This window comes from Nestor notabilis, unplaced genomic scaffold (assembly GCF_000696875.1).
Source record: "Nestor notabilis isolate BGI_N333 unplaced genomic scaffold, ASM69687v1 scaffold3694, whole genome shotgun sequence".
NCBI classification, from domain to species: domain Eukaryota; kingdom Metazoa; phylum Chordata; class Aves; order Psittaciformes; family Psittacidae; genus Nestor; species Nestor notabilis.
Window position 1 is genome coordinate 82763 of NW_009926692.1, and position 18776 is coordinate 101538.

Here is an 18776-nt window from a genome sequence, read left to right on the forward strand (position 1 = left end):
AAAGATCCTGTGAAACCACCCCACTGTAAGGATGTCTGGTAGGAATGAGCTGATATAGGTACTTCCAGCCAAGCACCAGAATTAGGTATTTCTGCATCACAGTATGACTGAAAGAGCCATTTCCCGATTCTGCCAATTCTTCTTTATAGAAATTCACCTCATGTGAGCAGTCCTGTTGAGTTCAGCTGAATTACTCATCTGAATATGAGGCCAGGACAGTGTGCTCGGGTATGTAAAACTGCTCTGCATGCTAATGCTATGCCCTGAGTGATCGAGGAGTGCTGTTCATTATTACCTTTTACCTTTCCTTTTCCAGGTTGATAAAGTGCCATCAGCCCTTGGTGACTACTGGCTCCTTGGGCAATGTTCCACATGCATTCTGCTGGTGACATACCACCCCCTATCAGCCACATGTGCGTTTGATGGGAGAGTGAGCTCAGCCTCTAGCTTACATTGATCTGGCAGGCTTTCAGCAAACCATGGTTTCCTACCATCATTGCCCTGGCACTGCTCCGCTGGTTAATCTAATGCAGACAGGATGCTTGAGCCTTTCCATCTCTTTTATTGCATGCCATGCTCTGAAAGGATGCCAGAGCTCAGGCAAGAAGGTGCTAGCATCCACATCTATGTTAGGATGGTAACGTAGGAGGTGAGGTGAACCAGTGGAGATAATGGTGGAAAACTTACGGGTAGAAAATGTGCAGCTGCATTCCCACAGGCTAACGGGGTGAAGTCCCTTTTTTTCCAATATTGTTTTTTTTCCTAAATTAAAATTTAAATTATTTTCTTCTCTCACATCCTAAATAGTGAAATGTTGAAATAGGCACCTCAGAAAAACATACAATATTGGAAAAACAGGACTTGCCTTACCCCCTATGACAGATCCATTGCAGGTCAGTGGTGGAGAGCGTGATGTTACCAGCAGAGAGCATGCTGAGGCAACACACTGAACTAGTGCCAGTAACAACCAAGAGCCCTCCTGAAAGGAAAGGAGAAGGATTGAGGAGTTAGAAGTCTCTGATAAGTCTAATGCCATGTGGGGTAGGTCTGACTCAAACCAGTGGGCATGAATCCATCTGACAAACCAGAGCTGGTGGCCACGGGACAGATCTGATCCAGAAGCCTTTGGATAAAGAAATGCAATATGGTGCACAAGCCAATAGGACCTCTCCCAGCAGGACATCCCAGCCTGGACATAGCTGGGTTGGTGCAACTGGATCAGTGCATGACGTGCTGAGCCACCAGACATGTTCAGGCACAGCTGCACCCCTCTGTGCAAACATGCCTGTGGTGAAGCAAGGTGGGATCCCTCCGCCAGCCTGAGACAAAAAGGCAGATTTTAGCAAACGTATTACAAAACCAAGCCGTGCAATTGAGGCAGGAGCCTGGTGCTATTTATTTTTGAAAGAAATATTCATATTTACTTGAGTTTGATCGTCAATTTTCAATACTTCTTATGGATATAACACACAGATGAGCTCTGGTGCTTGTAAAGGAAAGTCGTGACCCTTGGCAAGTGAGGGTCATTACTGCTAGGGCTTCTGCTGTTTGAGAAAGTTTTGGAATTGGTTCAGGGTTGTTGGAGAAGCACACCGGCTGCATAGCATTCCTTAGGAATTCTGGCTACTTACAGTCTTGGCTTTGGGCACGTTTCAGAACTAATTCTCTAGAGAAATGCAGATCCATCCTGCCTTTCTTCCAGCTACTGTTTCGTCTGTCTGCCTAGCATGAGTGCACATTTGATTCGCAATTAGTAGGAGTCTGCAGAGATTCAGAAGTCTGCCCTGATGGTCCCTGCTGGGGCCTAGCATTGTAAGATCTTCCTATATGGTTTTGCAGTGTTTAATTGCTACCAAGATGCAAAGTAAATTCATGCAATTTCATTGTTATTTTTTAAAGTATTTCATAACACCATACCTTGGATGCCATGTAAAAATGGAAATGAGACACAATTAACTCAAGAGATCTCATGGATTTTGTGTTTACAAAGATTCTGTCATTACCAAATCCATTCTTCTTCATGGCATTTGTGACTTACAGGCTTGTATCAGCTCTCATTTGGAAGGTTATCTCTGTAACCATAAATGCTAAGAACATGCATCTGAATATAAAAGCTTATTTTTTTTACCCGAATCTAAATTATTAGTTTCTAGAATATATTTGTCACTAGCTATGTTCAAAGACAAATGTTAAATGTGGAACAATGCACAGCTTGCATAGTGAGTATTAGAAAAATCTGAAGTAAACATAGTTTAGTTTTCCCAATATATATATTAAATGTATAAATCTCTCTTCATATTTAGACATACATGCTGAAAAACCTTGAACATAAGAATCATCAGCATTTTGAATGTCTGCCATCTAATCAATTCAGATCCCACAGCCTTTAAATTGCAAACATTTAACCAAGTCACCAAACATTTTAGCTCAAAGTTTATATAGAAAGGATTAAAATAAGGTCGCAAAACTGTGCCTGTGCAGCAAAGGTGGGGATTTGTGACCTCAGTGTGTCCCAGCCACATGGTCCATCTACAGATTTACAGATTTAACACCAGATTTTCTTTTTGCTTCTAAAACTATCAGATACACTCAGTGTCGTAAGACACCTTAGTATCAAAGAAGGTGTGATAATCAGATTTACAGAGGTTTGCTTCTTACTCCTTAAATAAGTGCATTGATAACTACTTTTTTAATGCATTACGATAAAGTGTTTCATATATTCCTGGCATGAATAGCACACGACATGTCAAGCAGATTTTTTTCAATACTAGTCTTAAAAGAAACAGCTGTTTTGTTTCAGGCATATTTAACTTTCTTTGTTAATTCAGAGAGAAAATACACACCACTGATATCTACGTAAAAAGATAAGAGGAAACATAACCACAGACATGACAGCCAATACTAATAAAATAAGGATCCCTTTTCACTGTTTTCTCAAACTCTGTATTAGCCTTGGCTGCATTCACAAATGCTAATCAGAGCAGACACACAGGCCACATAAGGTTCTGTCTTGCTCACAGGGTATTCTGTAGTCAGACTTCTATGGATTTTGGAGGTGAAGCCATCCCCTCAGCCAACATTTTTCTCCCACCACAAATACTCACCTGTTCCTGCAGGACTTTAAGCATTGCTTGTGTATGTGTTTGTTCTTCCTTGGCTTGCTCCAGTTCGGATTTTTTGTTATTTAATTCTTCCTGTATGCTCAGCAATTGCTGCACAAACAAAAGAAATTTCTGGTTAGCATCGTCTGGATCCAAAGCGGTTTTAAATCCTCAGTTTGATAAATCCTCATTTCAAACAATGCCTTGCAGTCTGCTCCTGCATTTATTATTGTTGCTTAATCTGCTGCGTCTAAATGGACCAGAGGTAAATTATTTTCATCTGCATCTCCTTCTGCAGCAGTGCTCTGTGAATAATACATCTGTTAACATGTGTTAAGCTATTTGTTACATTAAAGTAGAAACTCCTGGTACAGTATATCACCCACAGAGCGACTGTCACATTCATCTGAACCAAAATCTTATTTGTAGAAGTATATGCGCTCCTTTTAATAATACCAGGGTAAACATTATGGTACATAAATAATTTAAAAGCACAGCCCTTTAATATAATTAGTCATTGGCCCACAGCCATTTTCATTCTAAGCAAAGTAATATTCTGGAAAGCTTTCACATTGAGTTGCCAAGAAGACAAAAGCTCTCCTTTTTATCCCTTGTGCAGTGATATTTTATTAGATCAGGAAGACTGACGCCCTACAATCAATATATCAGCCAGGAAGACTGCTGATCTGAACTGTCACAACAGAAAGCTGTGACCAAAACCTATTTTTATGAAGAGAATTCTGGAATGTAGGGACAACTTTAAAAGCTCACATCCTCTGGTCTTGTCTAGCTTTAGGTTCAGCATAGGCTTATTGTGACTGTCAAGAACAGGTCAGTAGATTTAATTAATTCTGAAATAATTATATATTTTTGTATTGATGTGATGAATGTTAGACACTGATGAAAAGCAAGAAGGAGACAAAGACGAGATTAAAAAGGGAGTTTATGGTGTTTTCCTTTAGTGATCAAGAAAGGAAACTGATTTGCTGGGGCTATCTATTGCTTGTAAGCACACTCCTTTTTAGGGACTTCTTGAATGAGAAATTTCAAGGTCCAGTTGAATAGGGCCTTGAGTAACCTGGTCCAGTGGAAGGTGTCCCTGCCCATGGCAGGGGGGCTGGAACTAGATGATCTTAAGGTCCTTTCCAACCCTAACCATTCTATGCTTCTATGATTCTATCTAACCATGTATCTAAGCATCTAAAGCTTAGTTTATGCTTGTACTTAGGACTGGTAACTCTGACTCAAACTGATGTTGCCGGTCTTCAGCGTCTTGGTGAGTTACAGTCAGCAAACCTAGAAATAGTCCCTGGCCTTGTTTCACTGCACTGGAAGTCCCAGGCATCAAATGACTTGTCACCAGTGTTGTTTTCAGAGCTGCTTGGGAACAGATGACATTTCAGGGACGGATGGAGTTACTGATAGTGTATTTTTGTTGTACTGAACACCACTATGATGGATTAATTCAGCCACTGAAGTAGAAATAAATGTGGTTATATGTCTGATTATATCTCAACACACTCTACAGTCCAGCTAGGTGAGCTTTTTGATGGGTCTTTCTGCCTGGAATACTCCCTGGGAGCATTTAAGAGACATTCAGGTGTGCATACTGACTCTACTGCAGCACAAGAGCATTTCAGAACTCAATATTTTCCAGGAAATAACAAGGTCTGTTCCACTGATGCTTTTGCCCAGCTAATTTTTGTGTGGGAAGTTGTTCTTTGGCATTCCCTGACCAGGGATGGACTGCCACCTCAGGCCTGTGTTCATCTTGCCTTTTGGATACTATCCCCTGTTTTCAGAAGATTGACTGAATTTGTTTATCCTGTCATATGTCACACATTGATACGCACGAAGGTCCTTAGCACAGTTATAGCTTTCCAGAATTTTCATAACTTTTTAGCCCAGAAGGGACATTTGGTCACCCCATGTAACCTCTTCTTGTTACAGACCATTAAGCTCTATCCAGGATAGCTCTAGGTGATCTCTGCAATTTAGAAAGAAGATACTTCAATCCTCAGAAGAGAAGTAGAGCATACAAGACACCAGAAAGATAGTTTATGCCTTTTCAGGAGTCACTAGCTGAGACACCTGTGGTTTGGCATGCAGATGTGTCACCTAATAGGGGCTGGTGAAATGTCCTGTCCTTCTCACTTGCAATCTGTTGGGCCTTACACACCTGAACATGGCAAAGGTGTTAACAGAAAGGCATGTTTGCCCCCAATTGCAGAGTCTTCTCTGAGCAGTTATGTCTCACCAGTGTGGTCAGTCTCTGAAGATTCTATGGAGGAGTGAAAATGGATGGAATGATCCTCACACAAAGTCAGGAATGCACCTAGACAATTATCTACTGGGGGAGGGAAGCCTTTCTGTTTGTATCCAGTCAATGTGATTTGATTATCATCATTGTCCCAGTGAGGTGCTACAAGTACCAGGGAGTCTGAAGAGGAGAACATCACTAGAGATTTTGTTTGCTCCACAGCCTCTGAAGGAAGCTAATAGTCATGCATATCCAAAAAGAAAACCACCACCATCTAGACTTCATCCTGTTTCAGAGATTTTACTCCAGTTTCTGGGAGAAGCTCTAGAGCTCATCTTTCTGAACAATGTAAACTCCCATCTGGAAAGTCCCAAGTGAGTTTTCAGTCCATCTCTGTCCCTGGGAAAACTTTTCGCTACTGAATGACTGTTACAAATGGGAAACCAAATTTCATTTATGGGTTGAACTTGTTACACTTCCACCAGAACTGAAATCTCCTTCCCCATTCTACCCATCCCCTCCCCATCTTTTTATCATGGCCAAATTTTACACATTGCAGATCAGCTCACCAACTTACACTGTTTTTTTTTCACATCTGCCACTGCACTCTCCCACTGTAATTTAGTCTAATTTTATTCCCCTTCCTTTGATCCTGATTTTTTCTGTTTTGTGTTTGAGGCAATTTTTCCAAGAGTGCCCGAGCATTGGAAAAAGTGGTGTGGAAGATACTCTCTGCTCTGAAAGCATGAGAGAGAGAGATGCTCCCTGGTCTTTGTACTTGGCTCTGGACCAGCCAGGAACAGGAACCCCAGGAAAATCCCTAATATGCTTTGTTTCCCCAGAGTAAGAGTGTGCATTCTGGTTGCAGTGTGAGCTGCAAAGCACTTGATATGAGATAAAACCTTCCAGTAGTCTTAATGGTTAAACTGTCAACTACTGCAGGCTTCTTGTGTGTACATAGGGTCATATTTTCAAAGGCAACAAATGGGTCCTAGTTTCATGGGTGAGGAAAATAGAGTATCTGTAACTAAAGTACTGTATTCCCAGTCACACACAAGGTTTTATACTCACAGAACTGGGATCCTCCCATCCATCTCCCAAAGATGTCAGAATTGTATAAACCTTGTAGCCATCCCCTGGGGCTTTAAACTTCTTTCTCTTTTTTTTTTTTTCTTTTTTTTTCTTCCTTGTATATATCTCTAAAAGCTGCAGAACCTGCTAATTTTGCATGGGTCGGCTGCTGACATTTCTTTTTCCTGATGCTGCCACCAAGAAGTTGTAACGAGGAATTTTACTTGCCAAACAGCATATTTTTCTCTTCTGGTCTCAGTTTGGAAAACGAAGAAATAAATTTGATGAGAAAAATATCAGCCTAAGACAGACGAACAGCCTGAAAATTTTCAGCACAAACACATGATGTTTGGCAAAGTTAGAAGCAAATGGGAAGAGGATGTTATACTGGCAGGAACGAGGCAAGTTTCGTAAACAGGGACTGCTGTCATGCCTGCTTATAAACAGACTGCCTCTCCGTGAAGATTGTAATGAATGATGCCAGGATGATTATATTTAATTATTCAGAATTATTTTGTTTTTCACATAAATGTGCTTATTAAAAATTCAGCCTATAGATATTTCTTCTGCCCCTCAGGTTGCTGATCAATTAAAATAAAAAACTGTTCTTGGTTTTACTGTTTGTTCTGTCTGATACTGTTTCACCTACTTTGCCATCTCATCTAGCCTTTCTACCAGAACTTCCCCCCCCTGCCCACCTACCCATGCAGCATTTGCTACCCCACTTCCCACTTCTTATGTCGCGCTGGCTTGTCTCACAGCTACTGCCAACACATCTATCAAAGTGTCCCTTCCTTCAATCTTGTCTCATCTCTCTGGCCATTTCCTTTAAGCCCTGATGTCCCTAGCTTCGTGGCACAGCCACGGCATTCAGACAGCAGCTTCCCACTTTCCCCAAAGGAACTTCTCAGTTACACAGCCAGGAAATGTCTGGTTCACTCTTCTCTTCCAGGGGTCCTCAGCATGTAATTCTTTGGATCTCTGAGGATCTCCTGTAAGTTATGCAAAGGCCTTTTCCCTGAGCGAAAATCCCAGTGTCAGGAAGCAGAAATGCATCTTACGGTGCTCACTGCAGCTCTGAGGATCCTGGAGAGAGACACCTGTGCAGTCTAGAGCTTTACCATCACCAGTCTGGAAGCTGAGGTAATCTTCATGTGAACCAAAAACATTTGTCACCATGGTTTACCCTAAGAGGTGAAGCCAGGAAGTAAGTCCAGGTCAGACTGGCAGACATCACTGGTATCCTCTTACTGGAATTTCCAGAGAGGAGAGAGGAAAGGGGAAAAAAATTACCCTACATGTTGTCTCTACGGAGTTCAATCGATGTATTTTAGACAAAAAAAAAGAAAGAATAAAAAAGCAACACAGATTGCCTCTTTCCCATGGCAGCTCTGGAGCTGCTCTATACAGAAATGGTAAATATCACTCTCCAGTGTTAAGCTTCCTCCATTCATGAGGATGAAATCCTCCCTGTACATAAATGGGTAGCTAATTTCTTTATATGGGGGAAGTGTGTGTGTGTTTTATTTTGGTTTTTTTTTACACATTCCCACTTCCAATGCTGAATCTCTGTCAGAGACAGTTCAGTACCACCCATATTGCGTAGAACTCAAAAGTGCAGACAGAAAATTACCATCTTAAACCAATCTTCGCAGCTTCTGAAACATTAAATATAGATGGCATTATTGAAGCCAGCTGAATTACTCAGACTGTGTACAATGCGGTGCCAGTGTGGCCAAGAATGCTAACAACTGAACAACACGCAGTGCCTCAAAATATATGAGAAGCCCTAAAGGGAAAGTAATAGCTTGCTGTTGTATACCACTGTGCAGCCATGAAATATTCCTTCTCTTTCATCTCCTCCTCCCTGCTCACAGTTCTTCACTGGTCCCCAAAAGGCAGTGTTACATGTGTACATTTAAACATAAATTATGGACATATCTAGAAGTGTGGTCTCCCACCGAGCCTGGCAGGACAGAGAAGGGTCTCAGAAGGAAAGTATGGTTTCCAGCACGAAACCATCAACTTATCATGCTAAGAAAAGGGAGGCAGATCAGAAGAGACCATGGGGCCTGAGGCTGTACTTAAGATACTGTAAAACTGACAGGATAATGAAAAAGGAAAACCAGCATTTGCCACAAGTTTAGCCATTATACTGCTGAATGGTCCTGCCCTTGCTATTTTGGCTATGGCTTTCTCTAAAGCTGCTTGAAATGAAGTATGAAAAGGTTACAAAGGCCTGAAGAAAGGGAAGTAAAAAAGAGCAGACAAAAGAACACCTCTGAGGTGGGAGCACTGATTTTGGTCACAGATTGTGCAGGCAGTTTCAGCAAATCCAGCCTGTTCAGCTGTAGGAAGGAGGCACAGACTCCCTCTCCCATTTCTGGAGTAGCTACTGAGTGTCCAGAGAAGATCTGGGGTGAATCTTTCTGAAATGCATGTTCAGTCACAGAGGGATGGTCTTACACAGCTTAACTGAGCCAATTCAGTTCACAGCCATCTTAGACACCTAGTGAACTCAGGCAAACTGAATCCTCCTATCCATATAACATTTTGGGGCAGCATATTACTCTCTACTTACTACCTATAGGAAATACATCCCTATACAGAAAAAATGGGAAGATGTGCCTAAATTAAGGCAGAATGTGCCTCAAACAGGCAGGCTGTATCCCAACCAAGGCCACCATTTTCAGTCCAAATGAAACTAAGGCTTGCACACCAAACAGTAACCCCAGGAATTAGTTCTCACTTGTGCAAAAGTGTAGCCCTTTCCCCTAAACTACACTAGAATCAGAGATCTAAAAAGTATGAAAACAAAGGCATTTAAAGGACTGCAGAGTTCACTGGAAAATTAAAACACTCACTTATGCTAGCAATTTCTGATGTTTTATTCTCTTCTTTTCCCTAAAGTAAAACCTTGCTGTGTCTCTTCTAACTTTATTTTATAGAAAGAAAAAGAAGGTAGAATTTGCCGAATGGAAAAGCACAAAAATCATCAAGGAAAATAAATGTTTCAAAATTCTTAGAAGCTGTTCATAAATACAGAGGAGAAGAATGGTAAATATTTCTTTTTGGAATCCTCCTTAGGTAGAAGGAAAAGCAATAATGAATCAAAATAAAATCCCAGGTACATAACTAATTGCAAAATAAGAATAAAAATCCCTCTCCCAGTCCTTCCACAGACTGTCTGGAAGAGTGTCTTTTTCTTTTTGTAACACACACAAGATTTCATCTCACAAATGGCCAGCACATGGCAGGCTTGAGAAATAATGAGAAAGTGACTTCCCAGCTGAGCAAATATGCATTAGTAACAAGACGCCAATGAGGCCAGACAAATCACCAAGGAAACAGGAGAATGTGAAAGACAAGTCAAAGAAGCTTTAGAAATGAGCCCTCAAGGAAGTTAGCCATGTTGCAGCATCAGCGCAACATACATCCATCCTAATGTATGACAAGGAATTACTAAAATAGAGTATGATTATGGATTTTTTTCAAGAGAGTAAAAGGAAACAGTGTAATAGCACAATGTTTCTCATTGCTCCCACCTCTTAGGGTCTGCCTTTCTCACTGGAACTATGCAGATGGCATTATTTGGACAGATCATGGAGTTTCAATGACTAAAGAGTCCTAGCCCTGACGCCCCTGCCCCAGTCACTGTGGGCAGCACATGGGTCAACAGCCCAGCTCCTGCTTGTTGGACATCCACCTACAAAGTGAGTTTTCCTGGCTCTCTGGCCAGAGGCAAAGACCATGCTGAACATATTAGCTCCGCAGATTAACCACCCCAGAGGGAGGCAGGAAGCTGGACACCCACTTGATAGCTGAGTGCATATGGTGGCACTACTGAAGAACTCTGTACAGCTGCTTTTTTAGGGAGATGTTTACTGTGCTTCCCACCCCCTGCTAGATTGACTGCAGAGATCCTACAGCTTTACAGCAATCAGACTAAGAGCAGGCAAGGCTGAACCCAAGAAATATGCCAAATGAAAAAACAAACAGATGGACACAGACACACTGGAATTACCTACAAGGAGGTTACAGAGAAGACAGACTCAGGCTTTTCTTGGATAAGAGCTGAGGGAGAATAGGTACATATTCAACAAGGAATAGTTCTATTAGATATAAGGAAAATATTCCACAGTAAGGGTGGCCAACACTTGAACAAGGGCTCGGAGAAGGTGTGGAGTTTCCATCCTCAGAGGTACTGACAACACAGCTGGACAAGGTCCTGAGCAAAAGTGAGACAACTCCAGACCGGCCCCTGTTTTGAGCAGAGGGATGGTGTATGTGACCTCCAGACATACCTTCTGACCTATGTTCTGTGATTCTAAAAAATACCTAATAGATATCAGATAATTAGCTCCCAACATTTTTTTGTTTCTGTAAGGCACAGTAATTCAGCCACAGCAACTACAAGAGGCAGTGTACATCTCTTGCTCTTCGAGAAAGACAAGTTTTCATTGTCCAGCTATGGAATTCTGAATCAAATGAGGAAAAGGTCCTTAGGAATCTTACAGAACCAACCCCTCTTCTCAGAAATAAAGTTCTTGCAGTTTACTAATAGATACTTAATGCTAGCATCAGGGATCCCTCTCTGGGATATGACTTTTACAGCAGATTACACAAAGTCTTTGATTTTCATGATGACCTATGAAGGGGAGAAAACTGACGAAAGCCCACTTCACCTCATTAATAAAGCTCTCTACTACCTTTGCTAAATTAGGTGATTGGCATATTACATAGTTCTTTACATTACTGGCAATAGGTGACTGGACAGGTGGGCTTATAGTTTGCTCTGATCCTGATCAAAGGAAGAAGACTGATCCCAGGTGAGCGTCATGTTCCCTCTGTCCTCATATCTATCCTACAAGGCAACCAGCTGGCACATGGTATGATGCACAGTCAAACTAAAACATGATCATCCATTCATAGCAACTTCATCTTTTCCATCCTTTCACCTGTACCTATCCATTGTGGATACCTCCTCACCATGCAACTGCACTTGAAGTGTATGATCCCATCTCTTCTCTCATGGACTGCAAATGAGCATGATACAGCATGCTCTTTCTCAAGAGAGCAAATTCGATTTTTCATATTTTGATTTCATATTCAAGAAGAAATATTTTATTTATTTTGAAGGAGAATTAAAAGACCTGGCACATTTAAATTAGAAGAATGGTATTAGGGAATAGAATCAATTTACGCAGTATAATTCCACTGAAACACAATTCCTAGTAGTGGAAGCAGAGTTCCTAGTGATGATAGCATCAAACACATTTGGAAATTATGTAATCAGCAAGCTATTGTTATTTAGGATCTTTTAAAACTCACGTAAGATAACTAAACTGTAAAATTTATTTTTCCTTCACTACCACTAGACTACACAAGCATGTTAATGAAGATGTTAGTTGATTTACTTTGTATTTTAAACAAAATGTGTTCACCTAATTATTACTTTCCAAAATGGCTACTCTTGCTGCCAATCTCAGTTCAGCTTTACCAGTGGTATTAGGCAAAAAGATGCTACCCTCCACCATCTTACCACTAGAACAGCTATCAAGAATATGGTGTTTAAAGCATCTGTGGACCCTTATTTACACTTCCCCTAATATTGCTGAGGTGGTGGTGGCAGAAGTGGGAAATTAAATAATACTTTCAATAAGGAAAGGTTGTTAAACATAGAGAGAACTCATTTGGCTTGTCTGAGACCTAGTAAATAACTAGCATTTAATTTCCAGCTGCTCTTTTCCCTTTTCCCTTTTCCCTTTTCCCTTTTCCCTTCCCTTCCCTTCCCTTCCCTTCCCTTCCCTTCCCTTCCCTTTTTAATATAATCAGAAAGAGTGAGCATTTTCTGGAAGTTTGAATGTGGACAATACTGTACAAAGCCCTGGAAAGCACAGGGGAACAAAGATAATACTTACAGGAACATTTCTCTCTGTCCTGGGAGCAAACATATTTCTTAACCAGTGTCTAAATATCAACCATTAGGTGAGAGAAGAAGAGACAGGCCTAGAACTGAACATCTGGACTTTGGGTCCAGTCCTTCACACTTGTAGCCATTCCCTAGAAATTTATCAGTGTTGATCAATATTGCCCTTATTACTCCAGTGCCACATTTGTAGGAAATTAGAAAGATCTAATGGGAATTCATACAGCAAAAGTAGTAATAAAAAACATTTCTAACTTAATTATTCTGGTCTGTTTATTCAGCAGGTAAAACACAAATACAAGAGGTAATGTTTTTTCTCTCTTTTATTTACTCTTGACTTTAATACTGCATTTGGAGAAGAATCAGTTTATAGTTGCGCATAACTACACTGAGTGGGTTATGTGCTGAATAGATGCTTGGTAAGCAAAATGTAGGTGGATAAAATAGACTATAAATCTCCTCTGCATTTAGGCTATATTAATAAATATAGCCATAACATGCTCCATCTATTCAATGGATGCTAATTTCAGTGCTAAACTGCTACTAGAACCTGTATATTCAAACGTAAGTGGTTGTTATAATGGTCACGGCACTCACATTGGGCCAGATCTGGCAATTTTCAGTGAACAGTGTGTGTCTGTGACTTCTGACATTTCAGGACATTTGTATGTGAGAGAAAGGAATGGCTATGACAGTTACTGACATCTGTGAAGGATCTGAGAGCTGCAGACCAAAATGCTAGATGAGGCTTACTGGAATTGGTGGTTGATTGGTTAGAAGAGTGATGTGGAAAAAAGTCACACGATGGCCCTGCTAGCTGGTGAAACCTCCTGGACAGAAATCTGCTCGTCTTCCCTGCTTCCACCGAAAAAGAGTGGATCATGAAAATAGCCAGTTCTTCCATTACTTGTATGAAAAAACCCCTTACTTCTCATAGGATAGGAGAGGGAAGACCTGAGCAATGACATCTTTGCTTGTAGAAAAAATATTCTGCCAACTGAATGAGGGCATCTAAATATGGACTAGCTCTGCTCCAGTGGCTGGAAATGGTAGAAATCCACTTCATTTCAAAGGCAGCACAGTGAGGCCAACACTAACTGCTTCTTGCTTTTCTACTCAGAATGGTTACTATACATTAGATGTATATGATCTTACTAAAAAAGCTGAGAGATGACTCTTGTCATCTCACTTAGACAAAAGGGTCCACTGAAAGCCTGAAATGATTGCTAGTCACCTGGCATTTATCAGAGTCCTTTTAAAAAAGGTGTATAAGTACCAGATGCACATGCTATTTATTTTACATGCTAAATGGTTAGTAAACCATAAAAGCTAGTCCTCCATAAGTAGGAAATGTCAGGAGCAGTGTGGCCTTTGCAGTAAGACCTTTAGTTGCATATTGAACAGCAAGGACAGGAGGATATTGAATAGGTGATGATTAAATGTGTACTCTCTGCCTGCAGCACTGAATGAGGAAGGGTCTCTGAGGTATTCAAAGCAAAATACTCAGGCAGTAGTTCTGGCAATTCCTGGCTTCTGAGTGCTCAGGTTCGCAAACTTCATTGCTATTTAAGTGAAATTGATATTGTTTGGGGAAAAAAAGAAGACAAGACAAAAGAGGACTTTCATCATGCTGCATCAGAGTGACACCCATGTGGGTCATCAACAGGGCCAGAGTATGTTCAGTTGCCTGCTGGGACATCCTGAGCTAACAGAGTCAGCAGCACCCACAGCAGTGTATCAGCCTTTATGTCAGCCCTACACCTATCACCCACAACTGTTCCTATTATTCTTGCTTTCCACTCCGAGCACTAATTTTAGGAGAGGCACCCTTGCACATCTCCTGCTCACGTAATAACCCTGTGGCTAAGCTTTAATGTATCACCGCCAACAAACGGGAGCTTCTGCTGTCCCTGTGCGTTAGGCATATGAACCCAAGCTCAGCTAATGAATCAGGCCCCTTAGGGGATGGGGGCAATGAGGTGCCTCTTGAATGTCCCAGATACACCCCAGCATGTGCAGTAGCAGAACTGTAGGCACTTGTGTACATTTCCTGGAGAAAACATAGGTGGAAACATGATTTAAATGGGAATTTCTGGGTTACACCCCTGCCTGCAGGAGCTTAAATTTAGTCCACCATGCTCAGGGAGCTGTGAGAGGAAAGAACATTATCATACATTTACATGATGCAATGAACCACCATGAAGAATTACCAGTCTGTTGGCAAATGAACCAGTTTGGGAATCAGTACAGCTATGCCAGCACAGCCCCATACCTTGGTCAATTAAGCCTGATGAAAAGGTAGAACTAACTTGTTCAGTTAGAGAGCCATGCTAAAGGAGGTGTCTGATGTAGACTTAGGATGAACCTGATGCTTAAAACATTGCGCCAGTGGCTATGCTATGGAGGCGTTTTATGAACAGCCCCAGATGATCAGTAAAAATCTTTTACTTGGACATATGCTAATGGTGCCATCTCCAATGTGGCAAACTAACATTTCTCAAAGGCTTGTTAACATTATAGATTTCAGACAGATTTTATAAAAGATACAGAAACCACATGATTAATCCAATAGAGACTCACTGTCAAACTCTGAGGTTTTGTTTCAAAGCATGAAGGTGGTAAGTGGATTTCCTCAAGAATTTTTCTGGTGGACAACAAAGAAGAAAAGCATAGTTTTCCTGCTTTGTTCTTAGAATGGCTGAAACATTTTGATGAGAATTTCTTCAAAAGAGTTCTGCTTGCTACTCCACATGAATATGCTGGCCCAAATGGTTAAAATTTGGAGAAATTATGTACACACTGAAAACTGAGTCTTAGAATGGCAAGCATTAAACACTATAAGGTGATATTTTCTGTATTACCTATAGTCATGTACCTGGTAAAACATTTCAGAAAGAAAGACAAGATATAAAAAATCCTTATAGCTGTGCTGTGAAGTATTGCAAAAATAGTTACAACTAAAACATCCTTCCTTGTGATCAAAGACATTGTTAGAGAATGCTGAACACTGCTGGAAAGACACAGCCATTCAAAAAGTGATCTGCTTGGTATGTGTGTTCTCATATAGAAATAAATTGAAGGCAATACCACCTATTCAGCAGTGACAAGTTAATTCAATTTCCATCTCAAAATCAGGTAAAGTGTATCTCATTTGTTACCATGGATACAAGACATTATTTCCATTTGTTTGAGATCTCACAGTGGGTATGAAATTAAACTGTGACACAGTTTTATGGAGGAAGTTGACTAAAACCCCCATAAGTTCAATGTCATTAGTCCAAAGGATTTTCTTTTTTAGACACAATAAATAAGCAAGTTGCTATTACTGCCCATAAGGTATACTTCATAAGCAAACATCTGTGTGATTTTGCTGATGCTACTTTGGATCAGTAGGAGTGATGGAAAAGAAAATAAACATTCATTTCATCAGTCCTGCAAATGTGGGAAAGAATATCCAGATGGTAGAAGTACATTAAAAATACAGTGATGTTGTGTTATTTGCTACTGTTTGGCACCAAATATGTTTACAAAAAAATCTCTTGTTTTAGAAAATGCATCTACTTTTTCTCAGACAAATCTTCTTTTCAGGCTGCAGTTCAAATCACTTGCTTTCTAGTTTTCAAAGTCAGAACAACAAGAGGTGTACAAAAAAGTGGAGGAGAATGAAGAGGAAAGAAGGAGGAAGAATACATTTTTTAAAGCTGACATATATGCAGGGTTTAGGAATTCAGTGGCATTCAGTTTACATTGTTTGAAATTAATTTTAATATATACAAAAGGATAAAAGGGAATACAGGTCTTCTTGTTAAATTATTACTACTCAAGTCCTGATGTATGTTTAATATTTCATAGAAAGACTGATTTCTATAGATGCTGAGCACCTGCTATAGTGATGGATTTCAGCTAAAGCTGTCATCTCTCAACACTTACAAAATGAAGCTGGAATAAAACAGAGTCTACCTAAATCAAAGAGGTTTTTCTAAATATTCCTGCATAAACTGCATGAAAAGCACAAAGGTTATGGGATGTCATGACTATGGCTAATCATTGAAATCCAAAGCCATCATCCAGCTGCTTAATTGACTGATAATTTCCCACAAAGTATTCTGAACTCCACCTCCCGTGCTTCTGTGTTGCTGTTCTCCTCAGCATATTGTCAGACTGGATTATCTGCAATGTCTTCTCCAGCTCCTTGGGCCATCTCTAATTATATCCCATTGGGAGTTAGTAGGTCTGACCCCGAGATGGCAAACTAGAAAAATTCATAACCTTACAGCAAAATTGTCACAAACATAGTAACTCTCAGAGGAATAGGGACCACAGTGTCCGTTGCTGGCTCTGTTATTGACTTGCATTATTAACATTTGCTTGAAGTTCAATAGAAATCTATTTATATTCTACAGACTTGATTATCCTTCATCCAGCCCCCAGGTAGGAAATTCTAATAATGCAAAATGAGGGTTAGAGCTATAGTGTTTTGATTTAGTAGTATTTTGTGCCCACTTTTGACTAATTTTAATGGAGAATTAGCACTAGGCTGAAATTTAGCACAATATTTATATATGCAGTTAAATTTAATGAAGCAAGTGATATTTAAGTATCCATTTATATAAGGATAAGATCATGAATAGACCTCAAGCATATCTAAGATATACTGAAACCTGAAGTATTTCTGATTAATTACTTCATTGCTAAGTTCAGGAAAGATTTTATTCCTGAATTATCAATGACTTATTTTCTATCCTTCAAATATTTTGCTCAGAATAATTCCACTATACCATGAATCACCCAAATTTTCTAAATATCTGCAGGTTTAAAGGTGCTTATGTTCATATAAACACATGTGTAGGCTTGTCTTGTGCTCTGCTATTTTGTGTTAGGCAGAATTTACAGACTTGTTGGATCTGATGGGTACCATGATAGCCATGCAATTCCTTACTCAATGAGGCAGCTCATACGTAACTGAATGTCTCCTGGTTTTCATCATAATAGAGCAGCTTAGTACAATCTGGAAGTGGGTATAACTTGTCCCCTTCTGGAATCTAATAACCAGGAGTGATAGAGGAGAACACATCTTGCTTCAGGGCACAGACGAAGGAATCTCTGCAGCGACATCTTGAGAAGCTCTATTCTAGCTGGGAACCCAATCCAGTGTTGTGGTGAGCCACTGCCCTTGCACTCTATCATGTATCAGCTGACTATAAAAGCCTGGGCAGGAAAGATGTTACATACATGCGTCTTGAATGAGGGGTGCTTATGTATCAGTGGATGTGTTAGATGAAGCATTGGGAACAGTCTGGATGTGCTTGCCAAGACTTGCCCAGCACAATGTCAGGAATAACTAACAAACAAGGGAGAATGCTTATGATAAACACCTCCCACTGCAGGGACACATTGCAGTTTCCCGCTGACTGGTGTCAGAGAAAAAGCTTTGTTGCTGCACCAACCCACTTTTAAAAATGATTGAATGAAAAGGTTACATCCACTGGACAGTATAAATGATAAAAGCTCAAGAGATAACATTGATGTTGCTATCCACTTGTAAGTTATCAGGAGGCTAGTCTGGACAAGCTGGAGATGCCTCAGTCATCCTCAAACAAGAGCAGAAAAAAAGGCAAAACTGAGAAGCAGAGATGCATTTAAAGATGCAGATGAATGCAAATGAAGATACCACAGAATATTGGCTATGCTATACAGGACAAACTTTCTTGAACCTTTCTGCAGAATCAGGGCCAATTGAATTAAGTGAGGAGAGCAACAGAGGATGTACCGAAGTAATTTGCTCCTAACTAGAACATGCATAAGGAGTTTTCTTGAAAGAACAACAGTTTACAGTTTATAGCTATCCCTAAATATGTCCCCAATTCCTCCTCCCCTTTCTCCATCTAAAATCCATAAGATTTTGACTCTGAAAAGAAATCAGGACCTTCATGACTAATAGTCTTAAGTATAGCACACTCCCATGGTACTACTTTCCTAAAAAAGACCAGTTCTTTTCTTCCTTAGCAATACCTGCTGCATGCCTTGCATTGTCTGCTGTAGGAACTGCAGCTGCTGGTCCTTTGTAAGGCTTTCTTCTGTCCGAAAGAGCTGCCCTTTCTCCTGTTTCAGGAGCTCCACTTCATTCCTATAAGCATCCAGCTGCCATCGAAGACTATCATTCTCTTCCTTCAGCGCATACGCTTGGGCGGCTAGAGCTAAGAGAAAAAGAAAATGTGAAGAAATCAGTAAAATGGGTTGTTTCCTTACAAATAAGGCCGAGGACATTGTCAGGGGAGATGACAATACAGCTGAAAGCCAGTGAGACATTTCAGAGCTGAGACAAGACCCAGCAGAGCTGAAAATTATTAGGTTCTGGCAAAGACTGTTGCTGGGAAGTTATTTCCTGGGATGGAAGGAGCCATAAAAGCGACCC

The 18776-nt window shown here is 40.5% G+C and overlaps 1 protein-coding gene across 1 annotated transcript in view; it reads right to left on the reverse strand.

Annotated features, from left to right (window-relative positions):
• The window catches only part of ENOX1 (ecto-NOX disulfide-thiol exchanger 1), a gene marked incomplete at its 5' end in the record, with an annotated part of 43934 nt that extends 25376 nt beyond the window's left edge, over positions 1-18558 (reverse strand). Inside the window, 2 exons of the mRNA XM_010013657.1 lie at positions 3105-3212; positions 18374-18558. Of these exons, the coding sequence (XP_010011959.1) occupies positions 3105-3212; positions 18374-18558 (293 nt within the window). The remainder of the gene's footprint in view (positions 1-3104; positions 3213-18373) is intronic.
• Between the last annotated feature and the right edge of the window lie 218 nt (positions 18559-18776).